At 31.6% G+C, this 27,053-nt stretch overlaps 5 protein-coding genes across 11 annotated transcripts; 2 read left to right on the top strand and 3 right to left on the bottom strand.

Annotated features, from left to right (window-relative positions):
* The first annotated feature begins 1,978 nt into the window (after window positions 1–1,978).
* On the top strand, window positions 1,979–4,632 carry LOC101499863 (uncharacterized). 2 transcript variants are annotated; one of them, XM_004495566.4, is made up of 4 exons: window positions 1,979–2,172; window positions 2,287–3,699; window positions 3,772–3,976; window positions 4,080–4,632. In XM_004495566.4, the coding sequence occupies exons 1-4, from the start codon at window positions 2,034–2,036 to the stop codon at window positions 4,261–4,263; spliced, it is 1,941 nt and encodes a 646-aa protein (XP_004495623.1). In that variant the 5' UTR covers window positions 1,979–2,033; the 3' UTR covers window positions 4,264–4,632. The 2 variants fall into 2 exon arrangements, with proteins under 2 accessions (XP_004495623.1, XP_073223654.1); XM_073367553.1 differs by having other exon boundaries at window positions 1,996–2,172; window positions 2,273–3,699.
* Window positions 4,633–5,014: 382 nt separating this feature from the next.
* Window positions 5,015–9,887, bottom strand: LOC101499155 (nuclear envelope-associated protein 2). 3 transcript variants are annotated; one of them, XM_004495565.4, is made up of 6 exons: window positions 9,702–9,887; window positions 8,938–9,176; window positions 8,612–8,719; window positions 6,042–6,503; window positions 5,828–5,929; window positions 5,015–5,453 (listed from the first exon to the last, which is right to left on the bottom strand). In XM_004495565.4, the coding sequence occupies exons 2-6, from the start codon at window positions 9,121–9,123 to the stop codon at window positions 5,283–5,285; spliced, it is 1,029 nt and encodes a 342-aa protein (XP_004495622.1). In that variant the 5' UTR covers window positions 9,124–9,176; window positions 9,702–9,887; the 3' UTR covers window positions 5,015–5,282. The 3 variants fall into 3 exon arrangements, with proteins under 3 accessions (XP_004495622.1, XP_004495621.1, XP_004495620.1); XM_004495564.4 differs by having other exon boundaries at window positions 8,938–9,209; XM_004495563.4 differs by having other exon boundaries at window positions 8,938–9,239.
* A 3,588-nt stretch (window positions 9,888–13,475) lies between these two features.
* On the top strand, window positions 13,476–17,328 carry LOC101498590 (uncharacterized). Of its 3 annotated transcripts, none has more exons than XM_004495561.4 (3): window positions 13,476–16,104; window positions 16,450–16,781; window positions 16,873–17,328. In XM_004495561.4, the coding sequence occupies exon 1, from the start codon at window positions 13,751–13,753 to the stop codon at window positions 15,902–15,904; it is 2,154 nt and encodes a 717-aa protein (XP_004495618.1). In that variant the 5' UTR covers window positions 13,476–13,750; the 3' UTR covers window positions 15,905–16,104; window positions 16,450–16,781; window positions 16,873–17,328. The 3 variants fall into 3 exon arrangements, with proteins under 3 accessions (XP_004495618.1, XP_004495619.1, XP_012569876.1); XM_004495562.4 differs by having other exon boundaries at window positions 16,450–16,510; XM_012714422.3 differs by lacking the exon at window positions 16,450–16,781.
* A 1,155-nt stretch (window positions 17,329–18,483) lies between these two features.
* Window positions 18,484–19,992, bottom strand: LOC101498257 (uncharacterized). The gene is made up of 2 exons (XM_004495560.4): window positions 18,973–19,992; window positions 18,484–18,863 (listed from the first exon to the last, which is right to left on the bottom strand). The coding sequence occupies exon 1, from the start codon at window positions 19,806–19,808 to the stop codon at window positions 19,005–19,007; it is 804 nt and encodes a 267-aa protein (XP_004495617.1). The 5' UTR covers window positions 19,809–19,992; the 3' UTR covers window positions 18,484–18,863; window positions 18,973–19,004.
* Window positions 19,993–22,938: 2,946 nt separating this feature from the next.
* LOC101497723 (uncharacterized) lies at window positions 22,939–26,382 on the bottom strand. Of its 2 annotated transcripts, XM_004495558.4 has the most exons (4): window positions 26,068–26,382; window positions 25,389–25,738; window positions 23,355–25,289; window positions 22,939–23,266 (listed from the first exon to the last, which is right to left on the bottom strand). In XM_004495558.4, the coding sequence occupies exons 2-3, from the start codon at window positions 25,733–25,735 to the stop codon at window positions 23,366–23,368; spliced, it is 2,271 nt and encodes a 756-aa protein (XP_004495615.1). In that variant the 5' UTR covers window positions 25,736–25,738; window positions 26,068–26,382; the 3' UTR covers window positions 22,939–23,266; window positions 23,355–23,365. The 2 variants fall into 2 exon arrangements, with proteins under 2 accessions (XP_004495615.1, XP_004495616.1); XM_004495559.4 differs by lacking the exon at window positions 26,068–26,382 and having other exon boundaries at window positions 25,393–25,531.
* Window positions 26,383–27,053: the final 671 nt, after the last annotated feature.

The following is a 27,053-nucleotide window of genomic DNA, read 5'->3' on the forward strand; positions in this document are numbered from 1 at the left end:
TTTGTAATATTCCACTTTTTGTGGTTTAGAGATTTACATGGGACACTTTTTACATATAGAATACACGAGCCTTATCAACCGTGACTGTGCAACCACTTTATATTTCTCTCTCTTAAGCTGCTTTGCTTTGCCTTCGGCTGGAGACCACGTCACACCGTGCTTTTTTTATTAAGTTGAAACTTGAACAAGGAGAAGGCAGAATAAGATTATTTCTCACATGGCCTGTTTGTCCCACCCATGTTGTCGACATAGTACACGTGTATTTTATATTTTCGGAGTGATTAATTCAAACACATTTAAATTTTTTGAAAACAATAGAGGGTAAAAGAAAAAGTTATTAAAAATTGAATAAGGTGTGCATATGACTAGATATAGACACTAGTACAATGCACACTTTGTGAAAAAGAAATGTCCAATAACCAAAATTGACTATTTGATCCTACTTACCCGAATTTCATCTCTTCTTTTATTTTTCCTTTTCAGATCAACAAATGTTACTAATTAGTATGATAGTGTTAGTACATAGTAGTAGGCATTTAAATCTGTATCACCTTTTTAAACTCTTGTTAGATATCTCTATCACTTGAGCTACATCTTGAGAATATTTCATTTCATACTTTAGTTGAATATCAATGTACTAGTAACAATTTTAAGAAGAATGCACCAAGATTGTTAATTATTTTTACATGTTTTCTAATCCAAATTTATTACCTCTTTTTAAATGTTCTCTTTTTATATGTAAATGGTATAAGATGTATTTGAGTTCTTTGAGCAAAAAAAATTGGAAAATTCTTAGACATGTTGTGGCTAGTTATGACAAAAAAAAATGTAAGAATCCAATTTGAGTTTCATGACATAAAAGATGCTCTTAGCTCATCCATCAGCTTTAGATTGTTAGTAGATATAGATAGATACTCAAAAGCATACAGTTAGTCCACATTACCGCCTGACTTCATCCAAATTAAAGCAAACCCATTTTCTTTTTCTGACCCCTTATCCTCTCTTTTACTTGTTACACTCAAAATCTTCAACCATAAAAGTTGTCCAAAATAGTAATTTCTCAATTAACAAAAATGTTAGTTTGTTCCATTGCAAAAGTTAAAGACTTCAAAGTAGCACTTCTCATGCCTAATTTTCCTACTCTGAATTTGATAAATACCCTCCAACACATGGTTTGTGCAGTGGCCAGTATGGAATATCCAAAAGCAAAAGCCCTTGGCCGAGGAACACCAACACAGAATCACATGTGCACAATTTCAATTGAAGGGCATGTGTGTCCCAGTATTTGTCATGCACATTCATTTTATGTAGACTTATATATTTATTTCAATTATATCAGCTATTTATCAAATATAAGTTTTAATTAATTAGTGATTAAATTAAGTAATAAAACTAATTATATTTTTGATTAGGTAATTAATATAGGCTCAAATACGAGTCTTTGTCATTAATGATATTTGTCTGAAAGGATGAGAAATCTAATTATTTATCACCCTATATATAAATTATGGCTCCAATATATCAAAAATAACTCTATTTCTTCTAAAATGTTTTAAAGTCATAAGGAGTGATATCATGTATGATAATAAAGAACGATTATAATATGTGTCTTGAGCATGTCATATATGGGATTAATTCCAACTATATCTACTGAGATCCAATAAAAAGGATATTGATTCTCCAATATTATTATCCGACAAGATATTTTCATTTTCCAAACCAATCCTTAACAACAAAGTAACATATTACACCGGTGCTTGTTTCATCTATATTTTTTTTTTTTGTTACACTCAAATAAATTACATTAATTAAATTCAAATAATTTACGTGAATTTAATTCTTAATGTAATACTTGAATTTAGTTAATATAACTTATTTGGTGTAACTGAAAAAAAAAAAAACTAAACTAAAGTGAAATATAATCCAACATGCTTTTTTTTCTTTATCATATCATTACATTTACAGCTTGGTCCTCTTTCTTTTTTAACACCTTTTTTCTCTTGTTCCCACTCATCACCTTTATCTAAAGTTCTATGCTATGCCATGTCTTTAAAACACTACTCCTGTATCAATCCCCTGAAATTTCTACCTTCCAATTACACACACTCAAAATGGCCAAGGAAAATTCTATATGCCTCTTGTTTCTCTCTTCTCTCTTAATTTCATGTTCTGGTGAGTATCTACTAACTCTGATAAATGATAATACCAAGTTACTAACACATAGTAATCACACTTGTTCTGATGTAAAAGTCCAATTTTATCAGTTTGACAGTTTCTTCTTTGCAGGAGGATCTCTGGTGGGTTTTTCCTATCATGAAAGAGGAGACACTTGGAAAGTTTCTTCATCTCAGAGTCGAGTTTTCGTCACAGATCATAGGATTTTGAGCACTCTCATCACCAACTCAAACATGTTAGTTGATCTCTACTTAAACAGAAGCCAAGTTGAAAATTTCATTACTTCAAAACCTTCAGCGATTTCGGAGCTTAAAGCTCAACTAGTGAACTTTCTTCCACATGTAAACATCAAAAGCATCACTGCTAGCTGTGGAAGTGAGTGCTTAGTTCAAAATGAGGTACCTTTAATCATGCATGCTCTTAAATCAATTCATAAAATTCTCAGCGATCTTCGCATCGATAGGGAAGTAAAAGTCTCAGTAGCATTTCCACTTCAATTCTTAAGGAAGTTGAGTACATCACAGAAACACGAAATTCGTAAGCTACTTTCATTTATTAAGAAAACGAAATCGTTTGTGCTGATAGAAGACAACATTGAAGGAGAATTAAGCATGGGAGATCATTTTGTTCAAACTATTATCAAAAGCGCCGCTCTTGCTGCTTCTGTTCTTCCTTGCAAAGATGTTCCTGTGATTCTAACAATCAAAAGCTCAATTATCACAAGTTCAATAGAAGCAGCTCAATTTAGTAAAAGGGTATCCAAGTATTTAGAATCAAGAAGTTCTGTTGCAAAAAGAATAGCTGCATTATATGTAGAACTGCATACAACAGAAGATTTTTCATGGAAAGAGCTCAAAAGGGAAAAAGAAGAAGTTTTTGCATCCTCTCGACGAGAGATCTTAAGCGAATTCATCAGAAGAAAAACTCTAGATAACACAAACAGTCCAACAAACACAGTTTATCCTCCTACTAATCCAACACCAGTTATCACACCCTCAGATACACCAACCATTATAGCAGTTCCTTCAGCAAATCCTGTCACAATTTCTCCTACCAATCCAGCTGCAATGCCAGTAACAGTTCCTTCAACCACACCTGTTCCATTACCACCAATAAATCCACCTAATTCACCAGTACCAGTGTTCAATCCAGCTACAACAGTTCCAGGTACACAACCAGTAACAAACCCTGTGACATCTTATTATCCACCTCCATCAGGTAATGTTCCTGTCATAAACCCTCAACAACCACCTGCTTCAAACACAAATGCTCCTTCTATTCAAGGGCAGAGTTGGTGTGTGGCGAAGTCCGGTGCTCCACAAGCTTCCATTCAATCAGCATTGGATTATGCTTGTGGAATGGGTGGGGCTGACTGTTCTCAGATACAGCAGGGTGGGAGTTGTTACAGTCCAGTCACTTTGCAGAACCATGCTTCTTTTGCTTTCAACAGTTACTATCAAAAGAATCCAGCTCCAACAAGTTGCGACTTTGGAGGCGCCGCAACCTTAGTTAACACAAATCCAAGTAAGATCTTAACATTTTAGTAACTCTTTTTTCAATCTCATGCTTCATAAAATTAATGACTATTTTTAATAGGTGTTGGTTCTTGCATTTTCCCATCATCGTCGTCGTCCTCAACACCAATGATATCATCACCAACACCACCTACACAATCAAGTCCAACATCAATACCACCACCAAGTCCAACAACACTATCACCATCTATTCCAACAACAGCTCCACCATCAATTCCAACAGCTCCACCAACATCATCTTCAGGATCAGGAACAGGCACTTTCGGGTAAGTGAGATGACAAGCGTTTCAACACTTTAATAATTATGTCATTGCGCTAATAAGCATATACTAATCATGGTTATGTATAAATAATGCTACCTTTTTATAGCTATGGTGCCCCACCTTCAGTGTTAAATTCAAGCAGCCCAGGATCAGGTACAATGCCTGATTTTGGATCCGATAGCCCTCCCGTTGTGAACACAACCTCTGCCTCACACACTCTGAAACCTTTTACTGGCTGCATAGTTCTTATGATTCCATTTGTCACTGCAAGACTCAGCATGCGCCGATAGAGTTCAGAATTCAGAAACAAGTTTTCAATTTCGATCATCATACTAGATTATAGCCATACATGCCGCGGTCTCAAGGTCTATAGGTGTAGAAAGACAGCAGGGTAAGAAAGGAAGAAAAAAGTGTGTTCATCCATGTGCTGAATTTAAGCAGCTTAGGTAAAGGAGAGGGAATTAATTGTTGCTTATGGTGTTTTAGGTTGTACAATATATTATGGTCAATATTGGTCAGGTACATATATTTTGGGAGTTTAGGTAGTTTTCTTTTGGTTTTTAAGGTACAGACCTTGGATTATGTAGTTCAGTGTAAATTGGTCAGAGTTGTTTAGACAATCCATTTTCATGAATGTTATAATTTGAGATTCTGTAGACTGAGACATGTGCTCCTGTATGCACAGAACACCTACATGCATCTTAATCAAATGCATTGGATGCTAATTCTAACGTAACAGTTGATTGAATTGTCAAAGAAAATAACGAGAAAGAATTAACAGCAATCAACTACCAAATGCTTTGACTTTTTAACCGACACATGTGACATCATTTGCCAGCATAATGACACCTGCTTCATGATTTTCTACAGGAAAATAACGTGAAAAAGATCCACAATAGCTATTATAGCCAGCATAAGTATGGTAACTGTGTATGGTCCCGCTTAAGAGCCTTAAATAATTTCTTGTGGTGATATACATGAATTAAATTAACCTCTACTGACCAACCTAAAGATTCTCTAACAAGTCAAAACAAATAATAATGATGCAATAAACGTCCTTAAATATATAAGCATACCTACTGAGATGTAGGAGTAGTTTTATAGAACACAGCAAAATTGCTTTATGATCCTGAATTCCTGACGCATCTACATATTAGTATTACATAAGCTAAAGCTAGTTTTATCTCTAAAACTGCGTTTCTACCGCACAAAATGCCTTCTACAACTTCTCTACACTTCTACAATAAACTAGAGAAGGTCTAAGGTTCCTCTATATACAAGAATCCTCCTTATAGACAAAGGAATGGTTTCACCGCTTTGAAAATAGCACCAAGACTAGCATGGACATGGAGACCACAATTTTGAATCCATTGGTGTCCCAAAAATTTTGATTTTGGTTTTCTGCAGCCACAGCTCTTGGTTGCTTTCCTGCTAATTGATCTTTCAGTTCTTTAATGGCTTTGTCCCGTCGCTCACCCATCTGCTCACAAAACACATACAATGAAACATGTGATTTCACTTGGATATTATTAAACAAAGCACAAATAATTCACTAAGTTGACTAAGGAGGATCAGAAGATGGAAGTAAATGATATCATGATAGTGTAAGCCAGCCAATCATGGCATCAATGAAAACTTTTTAAATAATCGTTCAGTAGTAGATGAAAAATCACACCTTGTTTGTCCTCATGTTTATTATTTTCAATTTCAATGCATAAATTATTGTCCAAAAAAACTGATCAAATAATTCATCAAACACTTAAAAAGCAGCACTAAAAGAGCACAATTCACTATAACCAAGAACATTTAAGCATTTCCTAAATGACAAAAAACGAGTGCAAGAGCTGGATTTACCCTCTGGAGTTTGCGTGTCTGAGAACGAGCTTCCTGCAGACAGAATTCCAATTTCAACACCCTCTTCTTCAGCTCCTGATCAGTGCGCCGCTGTTTCTCCAACTGTGTTTTAAAATCCATCAATGACCTTAAATGGATTAGCCAAGAACATAAAGAAAAGAAAACACTAAGTAAATGAATGAGTAATTACACAGGCAAACGAGAATGCCAATACCTGTGACTCTAATTCTTTAGTCTTGAGCTTCCATTGAGCAGACATGATCTTAATTTCATCCCTAAGTTTAACTATTTCTCCATCCTTAACAACCAATAGCTTATTCATCTTCTCTAAATTCCTTGGAGAAACCTCATCCAATATTTTTCGCAGTTCACAATCCTTGTTCTCTCCGGCTTTTGCAAGAGCCTCCATAATGTCGTGCTCAATTCTAAAAACTTCGTCTCTCAATTGCTTTTGTGAAGATTCCCTTGCCTGAAGATCCTTCTGTAAATTATCAAGCTGCTCGCCTAGTCTAATGACGCGTTCCTCATGTTCTCTTAGTGAATTATTTTTCTCATCTAATTCTTTTTGAAGTTCTAAACATTGGAGCTTCGATGATTGAGCTGATGCGGCACTCGCATCAGCTGTTGCTCTAGTTGCTACAAGCTGCGTTCTAAGATCATCCAACTCCTTTAAGTGCTGCATCAACATTACATCATATCATATTAGTAAATGACACTCAAACTACTTCCTGGGCTAAATAAACATATTTTAAGGATAATTTTCATTTGAATTAATGTTGCAACTTGCGATAAAACAAAGAGTTTGGGAACTGTGACTCAGAAACTAATGAATTCTGAAGGACTAGACTTTGCAAAGCAACATAGAACCTCACAAACTAATTATGAGACATTATTCTATTTTATATAATAGAACGCTGTGACATCGTTTGATCCATGTAGCCGGCCCTACTAAGTGGGAAAAGATTTGGTTGTTGTTATTGTTGTATTGAATTCTGTTGGGACAGACAATGCCAATATATGTTTCTTAATTGTACTTCATAAAAAAATTAAAATAAACTTTAGCAAAAAAGACTGTTCATACAATCTTGAAGGTAGTATAAATTGTAATGCCGTTTTGGTCAATAGAGAACCAGTCAGAATCTAATGCAGTTTTGGTAATGGTGAGAATGTCATCTTAATTATTCTCCTTCATAAAGGATAACTACCATTGTTGCAAACTTTTATTTGATCATCTATTTACTATTTCAAGAGTACAATACAATCCATTTAAAGGCTAATGCATAATTGGTTTTCCAAAAATTTATTACTTCATCTATAATTTGGAGTACAGTTGAATTCATGATACAAAAGCATTTAATGTGTAAGATAAGATTGTTGCCATTACTGACTATATAAATTATCATGCAAATTTCTTTCATAAATATGCACTGTCCCTGTTGGCTAAACCCACATGATTTTCCTTCCATATTGCAGTACAATTTAATTTGTGCAAGTTACTACTAATATTTATAGTGCAAATTGAATCATCAACCCACTAGAGAAATTATTATGCCAAATGGTTCTCTTCTCTTTTTAATATATGACAAAAGGGAGCAAAAAAGAACATCATCAACCACTAGATAAAAGTCTGTCTTTTTACTACCAAAATAAGATGTGCTTAGTATACCACGGATTTAATAAGCAAAAAATGAAACTAAATTACTTATTCAAAGCAGATCTAGTACATGTAAATCCAAAAAAAATCTTGTTACCCAGTAATTAAGATGCATCTCCCCTCTAACCAGTATCTTAGGAACAAACAAATTATTCTATTTGAACCCAACAAAGTTAATAAATGACTTAAAATAGTGAAGGAACTTAGAAATTTTTTTTTTAGCAGCATCTATGGAGTTGTGTAGCATGGTTTAAATATGGACACGTTTGTAGTTGGCTTCATTTAGATGTAGACAGTTGTCAAACAACTAATTAGAAATTGATATTTTTTACTGAACTAGTTGGTAGTTAATTAGAAATTACTGTAGTTAATTCCCTGTGCTTTTGTGCATCTAAAATCAATTAGTTGACGGTGAAAAACTAAATAGATACACAGAATTATGAGTGATTTTCCAACTTAGGATGGACCAATCTCTATTCCCTCCCTCCAGTAAAATAATTTTATTTTATTGATTTGGTACTAAGTTAGTGATTAGTTCAGAAAAATGTGGCACAGACAAAATTGAAGAATTAACTATCCAAGTTAAAAAGAGACCTAATAGACCAAAGCAACTAGTTACCCTTCTCTCCAAAGTCCAATGGGATCCGCTAAAATGATAGAGGACAACTGAATAGTAATAACATCCTAAAAGATGGGCATTTAGTGTGTTATATAAATTTATTTATATACAAGTTATTTCTATAAAAAAAAAATAGAATAAAATTATTTTCAAATAAATTATAATTTTTTTTTATAAATTAATTTAAAAAATTTATAAAAGTAACTTGAAAACAACTAATAAACACAACTTATGTTGTTTTTATAAGTTCTCTTTAAAATATATCAGAATTACTATGTTAATACATAAATTCAAATAATCTAATAAAAAATATGTAAAAAGCTTGGAAAGAATATATAGGATCATCATATACCAACACCATTTCAGTTAGAAAGCAAGTTAAACGACATAAATAGAGAATCGTGTAAAACAAAAAGTTAAAAAAATTCAAATCAAACAGCTGTATACAATCAAGAGATATGCATAAGTCATGAAAAGAATAATAATATCCTAAGGTAAGTGTAATTCAAACCTTCTCAGCAGAAGAGGTTGAAGCATGAAGCTGCTCATTTTTTTCTTCCAAATTCTTCTGCAACCTACCAATTTCCAATTCCATGATCTTGGCATTTGTCTCTGCTTCCTGTCAAAATAAATCCAAAAATTGCTGCACTAAATAAAATATTGAATTTTCCTTGACCCCACACAGCAAAGAAAGACTCCAAAAGTAGAAATAATTGACATCAAAGTTATAATTTTTTTAGCACGGCCAAAATAAGAAAAACATAAGAAAATAAGATTTGTTTGTATTGATAAACAAAAAGACACAGAATAATTCAAAAACACATAAAAATCTTGCACCTGTCTTGTTAGTGTCTCTTTAACATATGATTGTTCTTTTGAAGCCAATCTACTTCTTAGCTCCTTCAACTCTGAAGCTAAAGACACCACGTTTCTCCTAAAGCTTTGCTTTTTATCATTCAAATCCTTCAACAATGGATCAACATCTCTAGCTGCTATAGAAGCTTGATTCTCAGAAATTGACATGGGAATTTGAGATATTTTTCCCCAACTCTGTTGAAATGAATGCTTCCTATCCTCTATTGTATGAATGAATACATCAAAATCAGATCCTATGGACCAGGGAACAACACATCAAGGTCCTAGAAATAAAAGCAATTTAATTATATACTTCATTCCATACATGTGAATAGGGTAGTTGTGCATTTAATTTAATTAAAATTCAACTGTGGTAGAAAAAACAAAAATAATATCATATAAAAAGCTTAGAAATTACAAAAACTTGTTTTCACGAAAAGGGTAGGAATAGTGGTTTCAAATTCAAACCAATCTTCTCAACTAGTTAATTTTCATTTCATTAAATTAAATTTTGTTTTTCTGGCAGGTATTCACTTCCATCATAAATTGAAAGGAGAGAGAAAATGTCATTTTCGAATAATAATAACGAAGAAGATTGGTCAAGAGAAAGACGTGATAATAATAAATTAAAAAAGAATAGGTTGAGGCTTGCGAAAAAAATGGAAGTTCAAATTGAAAAGTGAAGAATACAGAAATTGTGGAACAGAACTGATAAAGAGTGAAAGAAGTAGCATATAGTTACTTACTTAACGGTTTATGTGTTTGATCTATGTTGAGGAGACGGAGAAAGTGTAACTAATCAGCGTAAACGAGATTGAATTGAAGGGACGAGTATGGGAATCATAGGCTCCTGCGTAACTTCTTCGTCTCAATTTTTTTTGTATTTTTTTTTTTTTGTCTTATATGGGAGTAATAGTTGGCTGGGTTTACGCGACATCTATATGTCTTTCGCATCAATCAAACCTCGCTAGAGGTTAGGTTCGGACTTCTTTTTTATTTTTATTTTTATAAAATAAATAATAGTAAAATGTTCATTCACCCACAAATAATAATAAAATGTTGTTGCGCAAAATATTCTTACTTCTTTTTGTTTTTTTAAATTAGCTGATTTTCGCATGTGGTTTAATCTCTAGAGTTAAGTAGGATCATAATGAACAATAGTTCTTGATTAAATTTCAAGATTTCTTAATTTTTTTTATAGATCAAACTCTAAGATTTGTATTTAAGACAATAAAAGACTTAGATTACTCAATCATCTAAGTGTATTCTTGCTTATATTTTTTAGTTAGTTTATTAATTGGATTTACCACTTGACATATTGGTTGAGAATATTTAATATTTTATAAGTAAATATATTTCAATTAACACAAAGATGTATTTATTTAATATATAAAAATAAAAAATGCGTTAAATTATAATTCAATTTACAAATGTCGATATTGTTATATTAGACGTCTTCTTAAGGTTGAATCTAAGATCTCATACTTGTGTGAATTAACTATGATTGAATTTACCATTTTTTTAAGATAAAAAATAAAAATAAAAATTAATTTAAAAATTAATTTACCTAAATAAAAGTTTGTCATGATAACATTGAACATTTAAATTTTTGGAAATTACTAGAGAAATATTTTGTTACTAATGCTAAATGTGTAATGAAATTTAATATTTTTTTATTAGGTTAAATTTTTTAACTATTTTTAGTATGGAACTTTTTATTTTATAGAATAAATAATAATATCATCGTAAACTCACACAAGTGCAGGGACTCATATTCAAACTCAATACATGATGTTTAATCTAATAATGTTGACATTTTTTAACTAAACTATAAATTAAATATTTTAATAAATAATTTCAATGTTGGATTAAATATATTTTTAGTCCGTATAAAACTTAAACATTTCTATTTTTATTCTTATAAAATAAAAATACAGTTTTTAATCCTTACAAAATTATCATGTATGCAATTTTAGTAAGGCAACATATAATTTTTAATTAACTTTGTCATGCATTATTTTCACATTATAAAAAATTAATCTACAAAAAATAGCTTAAAATTCGATTTTTAAGTTTATATTGTTATTGTTTTATCTTTATATTTTAACATTTAAAAAGTTCATATTTAAATTATAAAGTTAAAAAAACTTAAATTTTTGAGGATGATATTTTTTAAAAATAATTTCCAAAAAATTATTTAAAACTTTAAAGTTAAATAACAATTAAATATATTTTATTTTAATAGAGACTAAAAGTAATATTTTGATAATTTTATATAAATTAAAAAATATTTTTTATTTTATGAGGACTAACATTAAAAAGCTAAAATTTTATAAGAACTATTTAGCCCTTTAATATTTAAAAATAGTAGTATACTTATTATTATTATTTTTTTCTATAAAATTTGTTTTCCTATAAACTCTGGTTCCGTTGAACAAAGCGGCTACGTTCGGAGTTTCCGAACCTCGGGCTCGCGAAGCTGACAAAACCCAAAGCTACAGCTAGGATTGATTGGTGATTTGGTGTTGACTCTCTCAATGATGAGCGCGGCAAATACAAATTTTGGCTTGGGCGAATCGTATCAAACCACGTGGATCCAAATGGGCCTTCACAATAGGCCTTTTTGTTACTACAGTAGTAGTAGCGTTAGATTTTGGTAGAGCCGTTTGTTTTACGAAATAAAAAGAATGAAATTAAATAATTTAAAAATTATTTATTTGTGATTTAAAAAATAGTGTAAGTTATTTTGTGTTTGATCTTGTAATGAAAATTATTAAATTTTTTAAAATTTAGTTATAAAAAATTATTTTTATGAGAAACTATTGAATAGTACTTCTCATTTGAAGCAATTTCAAGATAATTATTTTATTCTTGTATTTTTCAAAAGTCGTAACAATTAAATAAATTTTTTTAAAAGTTATTGTTTTTTTAAAGTAATTTCTTGTTTAAAAGGTTTTAATCTTACAAATTTATTTTGTCTTTTAAATTACAAATTTAAGATGTTTTGATTTCTTTTTTTTTTTTTTTTGTTTCTAATTTTATTTTAATCTTTTAGACTTCAAACGATAAATACTTTAGTTTTTTATATGAATATTTTATCAAGTATGCTATATTTTTCTTATATTTATTGATTTTTTCTCATTGAGTTAGGTGTCTAATCACCAAATAATAATGGGAACATATAAAATACTTGGCAAAACTAAATGAAAATTAACAGAAAAGCATATCGTATTTAATGTTTGCAACTAAAGAGACTAAAATAAAATAAAATATCTTGAGAGACTGAGGTTTCTATTGTTTGTAACATATCTAACAAAAATAGAAGAAAAAAAAACTTAAGAGAATAAAGTAAAACTTAAAAATATAATGTCAATCATAAATGTAATTGTCAAACTCCGATATCATGTTATAAAAGGGATATATCTATATGTGTCCAAGATATATGTTCTAGAGATTTGAGATTTATATGTTGTTTGATTGAAAAAGATCAATTGTCATACTCAGGGGTATTGGGGAGGATGTTATTTATAAAAATAATTTACATGTTCCAACATCACAATGTCGTAAAAAATTTAATAGTTACAAAATAATAACTGTATTTTTCTTTGACAACTTATTTCAGTGTAGCTTACTATTCTCCTATGGATGTTGAGTATATAAATAGTGAAAGATTTTTTGATTCATATAGGCAAATTCGCAATCATCTAAGTGAATGGAGATTTAGATACACACCATCGAATAAGAAATAATATTTTATTGTGAACACTTTGATAAGAAATATGATAGAATAAACTATTTAATTACTAAAATGTGTTGAACTTTATTTATGAGTCAATCTTTTCATCCAATCAAAATACAAATTCGTTAGAAATATTTATTGTTCTTTACACAATATTATTACATTGATAAAACAAAAAGATAAATTTTTAAAAAGAAATAAAGATCAAACTCACAATTCGTAAAAGCTAATATATGACGATTAATTATAAAAATAACTTAAGATATATTATTGTATTATTTTTAATTTTTGATATTCATAAGTTTCAAATAAAATTATATTGATTATGGTACGCATTAAAAGTAGGATCAATTTATCTCCCTTCTATAGCAATTTTAGGATCCATTATAAGCTAGTGACCTAATGGAAAAACAATTAGAACACATCCAAACGGATCAAATGCATCATGGTTTGGCGAAGCAACACTTGTGACAAATTGAAACAAAATAAACTCTAATAAAATTATATATAAATAAAATATTAATATGTGAGATAAAATTGTAAATCATTTTATAAATTTTTAGTCATTGTATCAATAAAATTAAAAATAAATGAATTGTTTTAAGATAATACGATAGAATTAACTTTAGTTAAAGAATTTATATTTGGTTCACTATTGAAATGTAATGCATATACTATATTATAAAGTTTTTCAGGGACGAAAAAAAAATTAAATTTACAAATACGGAAGAAAAAAAATTTGTAATCGAATTTTTTAAACAAAAAGTATAAATAAAAGCATAACGTCTATTGTGAAGGGTTGGGTGAAGTAGTGAATAATGATTAAATTGAAGCAACGAAAAGCATTCTGAATCCGGGCGTTAACATTGTTTGACAAAAAAACACGATATTTGCTGTTCTCTTATTGATTGTTATTCTCGAAGTTTACTTGATTGACGGCAACATGTTTCTCAGGTCAGATTTCATTTTCCCACTAGAATTTCTCTTTTTCATTCCTTCTTTGTACTGAGTTTGAGCATTCCATTATTATCCTCTACAAATTGATGTTTGCTTCTAATGGCAATAAAGCTTCCATCTTTGGCACATCGTACACGATTCCTCAAATGGGTTTATCTCTCTTCAACTAGTACTCAACATATTTCACAAACCGTTGGAATTGTAAACCCCAATTATTCATCTGAATTCGACCAAAATATTAACTTTTTGAGGAATAAGCTTGCGCCAGATAATTTAATTCAGGTTTTGAACCGTACAAGTGATTTGAATTCAGCAGTTAAGATTTTCAAATGGGCTTCTATCCAGAAGAGTTTCCATCACAACTCTAATACATATTTTGAGATCATTTTGAAACTGGGTTTAGCCGGGAATGTTCTAGAGATGGGGGATTTTTGTCATAACATGGTGAAGAATAGATTTCCAGGGGCTGAAAAAGCTCTTGTATCATTGATTCATACATTTGTTCAGCATTGTAGGATTAAAGAAGCGATTGCGGTTTTAGTGAACATGAATTTGGGGGGCTATAAGCCCCCAATTGAAGTTTTTAATGCTTTGTTACGTGCTCTTGTGCAAGAAGAAAGTAGAGATTTTCAAAATGTTTTGTTTGTTTATAAAGAGATGGTGAAGGTAGGAATCGTACCTACAGTCGACACTTTAAATTGTTTGTTGGAGGTATTGTTTACGATCAATTGGGTTGATCTTGCTTTGGATCAATTTAGAAGAATGAGCAATAAAGGATGTAGTCCAAATAGTAAGAGCTTTGAGATACTTGTAAAGGGTCTCATTGAAAATGTTCGAGTGGATGAAGCTGTTGCTGTTTTAGAGCAAATGCGCGAACTCAAATGTCAACCGGATTTGAGCTTTTATATCTGCGTCATACCTCTCTTTTGTGGGGAAAATAAAGTAGAGGAGGGAGTAAGGTTGTTTAGAATGATGAAAGATTCTGGTTTTGTGCCAGATTCTTTCATTTACGAGGTTCTAATACAGTGCTTATGCAAAAACTTGCTGTTGGATTCCGCTTTATACCTTGTAAATGAAATGATAGGAAGTGGTATATCACCAAAACATAATGTTTTTGTTCATATGATAGATTGCTACTGTGAATTGGGGAAAATAGATGAGGCTGTAAAGTTTTTAGAAGAAAAGCAAGTTCATGAAACTGCTCCTTTCAATGTATTGCTTGAAGGTTGCTGCAATGCTGGTAAAATTGTGGTAGCAAATGTTATGCTGGAAAAAATGTCTGAGAGAAACATAGCTGATTGTCAATCTTGGAATATTCTTATTAGATGGCTTTGTGAGAATGAAGAGACCGAGAGAGCATATGCACTTCTTGGCAGAATGATTAAATTCTTAGTTATTCTTGACCATGCAACATATTCAGCTCTTGTGGTTGGCAACTGTAGAATGAAAAAGTATGATGAAGCAATGAAACTATTTCATCAAATTTGTGCAAGATGCTGGAGTTTAGATATTGACTCTTATTCTGAATTGGTAGATGGCCTATGTGATATCAACCATTCTCAATATGCCATTGAAGTGTTTTACTATATGTCAATGAAGCAAAGCTCTCTGCATTCCTTCTCCTTCTACAAGTTGATAAAATGTGTATGCGACTCGGGACAGGTCAACGAAGCCGTAAAATTATGGCAATTAGTTTATTATTGTGGTATTTCTTGCTGTAATATCACACAAACTACTATCATGCATGAGTTGTCTAAATCAGATAAGGTGAAAAACCTGTTAGCATTCCTCTCACAAATGTTGATAGTAGGAGGAAACCTTGACATAGAAGCATATTGTATCCTTATCCATGGCATGATGAAACAAAATCTAGTTAAGGAATGCGTTTTGTTTTTCAATATGATGGTCAATGAAGGTTTCGTACCTGATTCAGACAAACTATTTGATCAACTGTCATTCATAGCCAATCATTCTCTGTTGTCTATGATTTCTAGTGCCATTGATAAAATTTCTGACAGCGAAAAATTGAGTTCAGCAATTTATAGCTTACTGATAAATGGCCTGTGGAAAGAGGGTAAGGAACATGAAGCCCGGCGATTACTTGAAATGATGCTGAAAAAGGGTTGGCTTCCTGATACAACCACTCATAAGTTATTGATTGGATTTGATGTTAGAGAAGGAAGAAGTCAAGAAACATCACTGTTTGATGATTCTGTTAGCAATATACTTGTAGAAGGCCTTGGAAATTCATGAAACTTGAGCATTCCATGAAAGGAATCTTATTGCTTAACACGCTAGTTTCATTGTGATTGCTGCAGTCCATCAAAGATGATTTCTTGAGCAAGTCTTATAGCAATGAGAACTGTTGTCTTGCAGAAAATTCTTTCAAGAGGTTGAAAGATGCGGCTTGGCAGATGTCAATTTCATCAAATTTATTTGCCATGCTACACTAGGTAAGATGTGGAAATAACTTGTGATTTGGATATAAATTCACTTATTTGATAGGTTTAACATTTCTTTTACAATGTGTATATGAATATCTATTGTTGCGATTAAATGATCTCAAAGTCAGTTGAAGAACTTATTTAATTATGCACTTTTGGATTATAACCAGATCGTGCCCATGAGGGTGACAACTGAAAAGGATTTAGATTCTTTCAGATAACAACACATCAAGCTCACATCCACGCGCACACAATCACAATAAAAGCATAATTTTTATTCTTCTTGCTGATTTATTGCGCACACAATCACAATAAAAGCATAATTTTTATTCTTCTTGCTGATTTATTTTGCAGATGACTTGCATTCTGCTATATCCATGTTAAATTTACAATGCTACCAACTACTATTGAAGAGGTTTTTTACTGCCTTTTTCCTATTTGAGAGCTTTTCCCCAAGGCTATACTTTTTATTCTCACCTGAATATTAGCTGAAGTGTATAGGGAGATTGCTTTCATATTGCTGGCAAGCTATTCTTGTTTGTTGATTCAAGAACATATTACCCTAGCAAGTCCAGCTGTCATTGTCATAATAAAGCTTGAGCCCTCTAATGTGAGGGTTGCATCTTGAGAAAACGTGGAGTTACAAATGTAGATTGAAATATTAACGGTTGAGATTGTAATAAAATGTATATATAAGATATTACAAAGTTTAATTCATTTTCTTAACTTCTTGTACCGAGTAACTAAACAAGATATTTCAACTTATCTTCTGTACAGGTGCAAACAGAAACTGTATTTCTCCCAAATGCAATCATGTTTGAAACTGACAAGAGAAGTATTTTTTTTGCAAGGGATCAAACCAAATATCTCCCTCCTAAAGAGTATCATTGTACATATTCTTTCCACTTGCACACATAAGATGCTTCCACCAGGTCAACTCATTGAGTGAATGAGATGGTGTTAACCACAGCATGAGCAGTTGAAGAAAGACTATTAGTACTTCATATGAATAACTCATGGCAAGACATTAGGGTTTAGTGTGAAGGACGAAGGATGATTAACACTTGAAAAAAGATAATTTGTATTTCATACCAGACATTAGGGTGCAGTCACATTATAGTTTGAGAGGAAAACTCCATATGGAGGGGAAAGAGGAGTGAGTTATACAGATAGGAATAAGTTCTTTCGAATTATTTTCTAAACTTATTATTCATAGTACTTTTTTTTTATCAACCTTGTATTTTTTTAGCTGTTGAATTTTGTAAACTTCACCTTGTGGTCGACAACTATCTCAAATGTAGTAGAAAAAGGTGCAAGTTTTATGATTACAAATACATGCACTACATACAAAAGTTATAGACAAAATATTTTGAAATACACTTCACAAAATAATTTTTCAAAGATAGCGTAGAAAAATTGTGTATGACAATGAAGCTCGCTTGTTAATATTATCCTAAAAGTTGCGGTGAAATAGGACTTTGGATATGAAACATGTTAGCAATGCTGATCTAAACGTTTACTTAAAAAGGATGATCTTTTTTCAAAAGTACGTATATTAAAGAGATAGTATGCCAACATGGCTTCCACGAGGCTTAAGAATACAATGGTCATTGAAGGCAGGCCAGTGTAGAGGATCCAAATTCTACAGGGAACCCTTGTTCAATAGGAAGATTCTACGTAAGAACTTCAGTCTCCCCGTACATTCACAATTGTCTAAGCATACAAATGGGTTATGGGTTAACATCGTGTTACAATTCATCACACAAGAGTTCACACTCCGAAGAGACAGACAATCAAACAGGCTGAGCATCTGAGGATACTGCAGAATACATGCGCAAATTTGACAGGGCGACATCCCTAAATCTCGCAGGAAGAAACTTTCATGCATACATATACATTAAATGCTTCGGAAACATAACTTTCAACCGAGTAAGAAAAACAAACAGCAATCATCTTATTTCTCAGGGGCTAGTGATAACATCAAATTATTATAAAAAATAGTTGCTAATGATTGCCAGGATCAAGTATTTCAAGATTTCAGAACTCAAAATGGTGAAAAACAGGTCTCGTTCAACAATAATGCTAAGGAGATTATTTTTGCCAAAATAAGTAAATCTGATAATCAAGTGCCAATCCAGGATCTGTTGATTTGGTTTTCAACAGTTTATTTGGTATATGGCCTACTACTCTCCCCAGTAAACCCAACAGCTGGGCAAGCATAAGCTGATAAGCATAAACCCGGTATTAAATTGAAAACAATATATATTCACATTTCTTCTGCTGCGAACAGAAATTCCAGCAAAATAACTAATTTAAAAATAAGCAACTCATGGCTGCGCAATTATGGTATATGCTATGCCTAACTCTGAAATCTTGCCAACGGAAAAGTGTTCCTAAATCCAACCACTTCATTAAAAAAATGATAGCTAAAACCACTATGATTATGATTATTAAAATCCCAGATAACCAGAGTCACATTTGACACCTGATAGTGAAAGAAAATGAAGAGGTGTATAGAAGTTAAAAATGAACTAACATCTGATACTCACTAAAAGGAAGAAAAAAATCCGCAAGCCTAATTACAGCAAGGCACTTAAAGTACAATAGAATTGCATAATCACATCAGTTCCGAAGCTTTACAAGGGAATGAAATGGATTCGATACATGAAATGTATCATGTGTATACTACGAAAATGGTCAAATGTATACTTTCTTACTCAGAATTTCGCAGCAGTACTAACTCTAGAAACAGCCATGCCCTTGTCAATCTGCATTCAAACCAAGCAAAACAAATAAATTCATAATTCAAGCCCAAAACAAGTACAATTGCAAAAACAAGAAATTTAAATTAAAATCATATATAAAAACCTCCCTAACCTTTCTAAGTCTTAATCAAGCAGTAGTAAATGTTAAAGAACTGATGTTTTCAAAGCAGCACCAAATCTCCCACCATTATTCCCTATTCTGCCATCATTCCCATTAGCCCCAAATTTGTTGACAACAACAGAACTCCCATTCGACCCAATTTTGTTATTGAGAGCAACATTCTGGGACTGTGGTTGACCTTGTCCTTGTCCTCCACCAAAATCATTAAAGTCCTCTTTTTTACACACAACATTGTTATTAGCTAAATCATACGAATCCCTGAGCCTTTCAATCGTAAAGCAATGCTCCAATGCTTCTTTAGCCTTCTTCCGCGCTATTGCAGCCTCCTTAACTGCCCTATCAGACCTAACTGTGGAAGCAGCAGCTTGTTTTTTCATGGAAGCAGAAGCGATCTTACAGGCACAGAGGAAAATCTTGGCAAGTTTTTCATCAACAGGGAATTCAGGAACTGGGAAAAAGGTGAATTTAGGTTGAGAGCAAGGAGGGCAGAGGAAGGAAGACGGAGGAGGTGAAGAAGAGAGACACTGAATATGAGAAAGGGAAGAACATTTGACACAGGAGACGAAACGGTGCGCAGAGGTAGCGGAAGTGAGGGAATAAGGGTTTTCGTAGAATTCGAAGCAACAAGGGCAAAAAGATGATGGGTGGAGACGGAGGACGCAGGAGGTGCAAATTCGACGATCGACGCCGCGAACGACGACGTTGTGGAGAAGCCAGCGGTCTTTGATACCGCAGTTGCAGCATTCGCCTTTGACGAAGGGGAACGCGTTCATCTGTTCTGGTGATTGTGTTGATGATAGAGAGGGTTTTGTCGGTGGAAGGCTCATTGCAGTGGTTGAGTTTTGAATTATCGATTTGAGATTTTTTAGGGTTTTGAAAAAAGTGATTTGGGAGGATTTCTAGGGTTTTGAAGGAAGAAGAAGAAGAGGATCAAAAATATTTGAAACGGAAACCTTAGTGATCGTTTCGGTCTCAATTGTCTGCTTGTTTGTGTACAAGTACTGTACTGGTAGACGGTAGTAGTATCCTAGTGATGTACGATGTACACTGTATACTGTATAATGAGAAATTTAACCTGAATTGCTCTGCACTGGGGCATCGTTTTATTTTAGGATTTCATTCAAAAAAATATTATTCATTATTATAACAAATTTTATACGTGTATCACAATTAAATTCTTTATTTAAAAAATTATAACAAATGATAAAAAAAGTATACTATTTTTTGTTTTTATATAAAATACAATTATTAATTATTATATTTTAATTTATCAAATTAAATGTCTTATCTCAATATCAAATTTAATATATCACAATTATATATAATTTATAGTTACTTTAAAAAAGAAAATTATATCTTAACATATCTGTACATGTATTATATAAATAAATTATGAATATTATTTTGTTTGACTTTATCACTTTCTTTTTTTTATCAATTTTTTAATAGTAAATCAGGAAATTACTCAAAAATCACTTATATTTTATTTTTCACACGTTTTATTATTATATAATATTAGAAAACTTACAATAGATTCTTCTAATATTTAAATATATTATATATAAATTTAACTTTTTTTTTAGATTTTAAATGAATAATTATTATTAATAATAGTAAATTAATGATCATATTACAATACTTTTATATAAGATAGAACACGTTTCTTTTAAAAATATGATATCAAACTTTTACGACTAAATTGATACTTAAAAATTCTATAAATTTAATTTATCAGTATTTATTTAATAATTTTTTTACAACAATTAAACAGAATTATTAGTTAACAGTCAAATGTTATTATTTTATTTTTGGCAAATTGATGAAAATACCCCTACTTGAAATTTTAGGTCACTATAAAAAAAACTCCTATTTCTTTTATATTTTTTCTTGAGTCAACTCTTCTTATATTTTAAGGGACCTCACTCACTTCTATACTTATATTCTATATTTTATATTCTTTTAGTACCCTATTAAATTCAATTTAAATTTTAGAAACACATGTATATTTTAAAAATTTCGAATTTTGTGTATTACATTCTTTTTTTAAATTTTCTAAAACATATTTGTATTTTAAAAAAAATTCAACAACATAATTGTCTTTTTGAAAATTCGAAATTTGTACTCTATTTTTATTTTTTTTTTAAGTTTTTTGAAATACAAATGTGTTCATCAAATTCCATAAAACAAAATTTTCTAGAAAAAAAATTCAAATTTGTGTTCCAAAAAACTTTTTTTAAAACACAAATATGTATTGAACAACAACAAATTTGAGTTTAGTTTAAAAAAAAGAGTAAAATATAATTTTTACTAAAATATGGAATACAAGTATAATTAGATGGGTATAGAGTAAAATGATAGCATATCATATAAGATGAGTTTTATAATGAGAGGGTAAGAGAGTTAAATCTTGACCAGAAAATCGTACATGAATGATAATAATAAAAAATTGTTTAAGTGATATATGATTACTTTAAAAAATATAATTTTTTATTTTAAATCATTGTCACTCATGTATGATTGTGTGGTTAAGATTAAAAATCTTGACCAGACAACCATACATGAATGATAATAATCAAAAATTATTTAAGTGATATATGATTACTTAAAAAAATATAATTTTTTATTTTAAATCATTGTCACTCATGTATGATTGTGTGGTTAAGATTTAATTATCTCACTCAGTTTTATCATTTGATACACTTTTAAAATTAATTTTTCATCACTTAAACTTCACAAAATCTCTCCTTTTTTAGCCCAAAAACTCTCATGATTCATTTGTATATTGGTAAAAACTTTTTCGACAAATAAAGTTATTACATATTTAAACAATAAAACCGTAGAGTAATATGAAACAATAAATAACACACTAATTCAGCATAAAAATATAACTGTAAAAAAAAATTATTTTTTGTTTTTAAATCTTAACTCAATTAACAAATATCGATAATGTTAAATTGAATGTATTATCTTGAGTTTGAATACGATAACTACGAAAAAAAATTATTCTTTTATGAAATTACAGGATAGTATTACTATTTGTTGAAATATTTCCACCGACATCCATCCTTTAGAAACTATATAGCCTTAATCTTTTCTCATTCAAATTTTGATCAATAAATTTTTAATGCAATATTTTTCATTATTATTTTTGATTAATTGTAAAATGTGAAATAATCGATAAAAATTAATCTAATTGATAAAAGATTGAATCATATCTCATACATACATTGTTTTGTTTATAAAAAATATATTATATATTATCATAAAATCAGATACACAATCTAACAATATTGATATTTATCAATTAAATTATTATTTAAAAATTATACAAACATAATTTTAAAAAGATATTTTTTGCATAATAATTCTGTTAAAATATTTACGTAAAAGATTTTAAATTCCACATTTTTTTTTGCAACTTTTAAACCCATTTCTATATTATCGAGCAAAATATGTCACAATTAACAGTCCAATTATCCACCCACCCCTTTAACAAGTTCACTCATTCTCCCATGACTTCATGCTCAACACGCTACTCGATATGGTGTGGACCTATAGAAATAGATTTGATGCAATTAAAATTTAGTTGAATACTCATTTGTCTTTAATTTTGTTTTTCCGCTGCTAAATAAACTACTAAAAGTTAAGATTCAATAATGTATTTTATATTATTAAAAATTAAAATTTAATAAAAAGTCATAAAAATAAAGGTTGAGTTCACTACAGTATTAATGGAGAGTCTAAAGATACGGAAACAAGAAACCAAATGTTTCAAAATCACAAGTAAGAATCACCTATTTTATATATGTAAGATTTAGTTTATTCATAGTCCATGTTAGACTTCACCACTCTCATTTAAATCCATTAATACTTACAATGGTTAACAAATACATAAGTCGCTCTTATTTTATTAAGAATTTATCCTCTCACCTCTACTACTTTTTAAAAACATGTGAGTGAGAGAAGAATCTTCCAATTTTTTTTTCCACTCAAATAGTCAAATCTGAACTAGTTCGATTAAAAAAAAGAAAGTTGGGTCAAAATAGTTTCAAAGCACAAGAACTAATAAAGTAATATTTTACCCCATCGAACTTAGACTAGCAACTAGCAATACAACTGCAAAAAGAATAACAAACACCTAAGTACTATTATGCTTTAACTTATTGGCTATTTCACAACTAAAAGTAAAACGGTTATTCTAGTCTATTTCTTTTTGCCAGTCCCTTCAAAAGAACTGTCAGATGCAATATACAGTTCCCTGTGCCACCAATCCTTGGTTCAAACTCTGTTATCAAATTCAAAAGGGAAATAATCATTATTAGTTAATTGCCACTATTCATCCAAACAATTAGTCAAAGGAAGATGACACTTACGGTGTCCAGCTCTAAAATTCCTCCTTTCCAGTATTGTTGAGACACAGTACTTCCTCTTTGCAAGTAGACTTGTTGTGCCCTAGTCCCTTGCATCGGCTGCAATGTAGATCACGCTTGACTATGTCTTGAGAACCATATCGCTTTGTTGCTGGTCGACCCGGTGGTCGTCGTGTGGGAGGAGGTGTTACTGTTACCAAGGGCTCTATTGCAGCAGGCACATCCATATTCACAATCGGATTTATACACTCCGAATAAGTCAATCTGTAGCTCTCAGTTGTACAGTATCTAGAGCAAAAATCATAAACAGACTGCCCTATCGCCACGATGACAGCAATGGCATGGCAGCATGGCACCCCACTCAGCTGCCAGGTTTTGCAACTACATTCCCACCTGTCGATATTGACAACCTCGGCCGAGTCACCACAAACTTCGTATGTACTATCGCCCGATAATATAACTTGAAGTGAAGGACTTTTTTGACTTTCCCTTTTAAGCTTCTCCTCCATGGATGGGCTCAGCCTAGTCGACCATTGATCAGATTCTGCCTTTCTGGTACTAATCAGCTCCGTAATCTTACTCCTAATAACATCAACCATCTGTGTTATCGGTAAATCATCTGCATCTGATGCCCAACAGTAGAACAGCTCCCCAAAGTTTGAAGTCATGTGGTTATACCTAGTACCCTGAAAAAATGAATTCGCCCAGTTCTGGGGATCACTTTGCATAATCCAATCGTAAGCTTCTATAGAAATCCTTTTAATGCTCTCCATGCAGTTCTGAAAGCCTTCTAGTTTGGGTGAATAAGCAGCAGCATATAAATCCTCACTCATGAGTCGCTTTACCTCGTGAGAATACTGCTCTTTCAAGTCTCGAAAAAGTTGCTCAGTTAAGTATCGCAGGCAGTACGCATGGAATGAACCTTCAAATATCTCAGCAATTGAATTTTTCAGCCCATTCTCTCTGTCCGCTACAAATGTTATGGGAACAGATGTTGACAGCTCTGATTTGAGTTGAAGAAGGAACCAATGCCAACTATCATCAGATTCAGCGTCAACAACGGCGAAGGCAACAGGAAATACACCATCATCTGCATCAGCAGCTGTTGCTGCTAACAATGCCCCTTGATATTTTGACTTCAGTGGAATGCTATCAAGGAAAATCAATGGTCGGCAACCTTGTTGAAAGCCATACAACGAAGCATGAAATGAAACAAAGAGACGATCGAAGCTTGAGTCTTCCTTAGTAGTGTACATAGCTAGACTTCCAGGATTAGCCTCCATTAATTTTTCACAGAAGAAAGGTAACTGACTATATGCCTCTTTATAAGAACCCTGAAGCTGCTCCTTTGCAATCTCTTTCCCACGCCATGCCTGAAAGTAGTTAAGTTGAATTCCATATTCCTGCTTGATATCATTGACAATGTCCTTGGGCTTGTAGTCAGGAAAAGCTTTCAACTTTTCCTTGATAATACTAGCCACCCAATTCCTAGTTGCTTGATGCCCTGTCGTTCCAACAGCCCCTTCACAAGTATGTTCCGAATTCATTTTTTTTATGCATATCAACTGAGTACTCGACAGCCTTGATGCATGAATTCTCCAAGGGCAACCTTCTGCTTTGCATTTAACAGTCACACGATGACTATCATTCTTTTTATATTTAAACGCAAATTGATGAGCAATGGCATATTTCCGCAGCGACTCTCGAAATTCATGTACACTGTTGAACCTTTGACCGACACCAGTGATAGTATTCTGCCATTGTAGTGCCCCTTTAGCAAGCTTCTCCTCATTTGAGGAAAGGCTCAAAAGAGGGATGTCCATATCCACATCCATTTGAATTGTATCATGAGGAGCATCAGGGGGAGCATCCACGACATCAGAATTCAAAATGGTATTGATTGGCAACACTGTGTCAGACAAAGTTGTTCTACTTGACCTAAGAAATAAAGAATATCAAAATTAAACTCTAGAAACTAAATCCCCATGAAATAACAAAAGAGATATTACTATTAGGATATAGAACCAAAGAAACTACCTACTGGCAGGCATGGTTGAAACCTCAAGAGCAACGGCATCTTCAATAAGGATATAAATTTCAACAGTAATCGAATCGCGATGAAACTTAACCATTCGTTGTAGATCCTTGTCATTGGAAATTGAAATGAGAGTGGTCTTGTTTCCAGGAAGAAAATACTTAATAGACATGCTCCTAAGATTAAAACTAAACATTTCAGCTATTTCTGCCTTGAAATCTATAAAATTCATTTGATCATCAATGTCCATAGCATGAGCATCACCGCCTTTATATGACAAAGTACCATCTTTTTCAGTTTCAAATTTGCCACCTGACTGACAAATTGCAATTGTCTTCTTAGCAGCCATGACCTAACACAGGAAAACATAATCCTTATAATCGAAATATCAAAAAAGAACTTGATAAATATCCAAAACATGTAAAAAAGACAATTAGAAATTTCAATGTACTAAGAAGACAATTGATTGAGAAAGTATAACACAAAATTCAATCATTTAGAATTTTCAATGGCAAATCAAAAATTTATCCTAAACCCTAACCTATGTTGTCAATTGCGGCGTTTTAGTGCCAAATTGGGGAATCGCAGTGCGGTAATCTGCTGCGACGAAATTCATTGGTGCGTATCACAATGGAATCGCATCCGAGAAAAAAAAAGAAAAAAAAAAGACTATCATCTCACCGTTTCTGGCAGCCGACGAGCAACTCCGGCTCCGTTTTCCGGGCAGTTGAGTTAAGTGGTGCGACTCCAACTTCTTGTTTCTGATACTACAAGTTGTTATTTTTGTGTTTATGTGAATTACGGGATTTGAATATGTTTTGATACGAATACCTAATTGATTGATTATTATCAGAAAAAGGAATTAATAGTTATGAATTTCGATAATGCGTCGGCGAGGTCATATCTATCTGCTTTGCTGCTCAATGAAAAGAAGAAACCGAATGCAATGCAATGCAAGGACCAGCAAAATAAATTTCTGTATTTCATTATTTTAGGTCCAAAACAATTATGTATTTCTTTATTCAAATTATAAATAATAACCAATAACCCTAAATAATAATGCTCCCAAATATTAAAACGTTGGGCTCCGGATCACTCTGGGCTTGTTGTACCTATTACATTGCTACTCCGTCTTAAAAGAATATTGTATTTTATGAGATTAATAATCATACAATATTACACAATTCATTCTAACATTTTATTTTTAACATAAATATTATATTATGATTTTTTTTATTCGATATTAAATCTGTTTGTTATAACTTTTTGAAAAAAAATAAATAAATAAACTTTAGATAAAAAATTGATTTAAATATTTTATTATATAAAATCATTTTAAATATTTTATCTTTTTATTATAACTTTTTTGAATAACAAAATTTTAAAAAACAGTTAAAATAATTTGTTATATAAAAAAAGTTACATATAACTTCTATGTAATAGTTAAATCACCTAAATTATTTAAATTTAATAGTTTTTTGTTTCTAGATAATTTAATGACATAACTCACACATCAAATACAAAGTAGAGAAGTATCTCTACACTTCAATATATCTAATATTGAAATCATGCTTCCACTTTATTAGATGTTGACATATGCATGAGTACACTAAAACAGGAAAATTGTTCAAACTTATGAGTCAGTGTTTTTAAGTATTCATGGAGAT

Source organism: Cicer arietinum, chromosome 4 (assembly GCF_000331145.2).
Source record: "Cicer arietinum cultivar CDC Frontier isolate Library 1 chromosome 4, Cicar.CDCFrontier_v2.0, whole genome shotgun sequence".
NCBI classification, from domain to species: Eukaryota; Viridiplantae; Streptophyta; class Magnoliopsida; order Fabales; family Fabaceae; genus Cicer; species Cicer arietinum.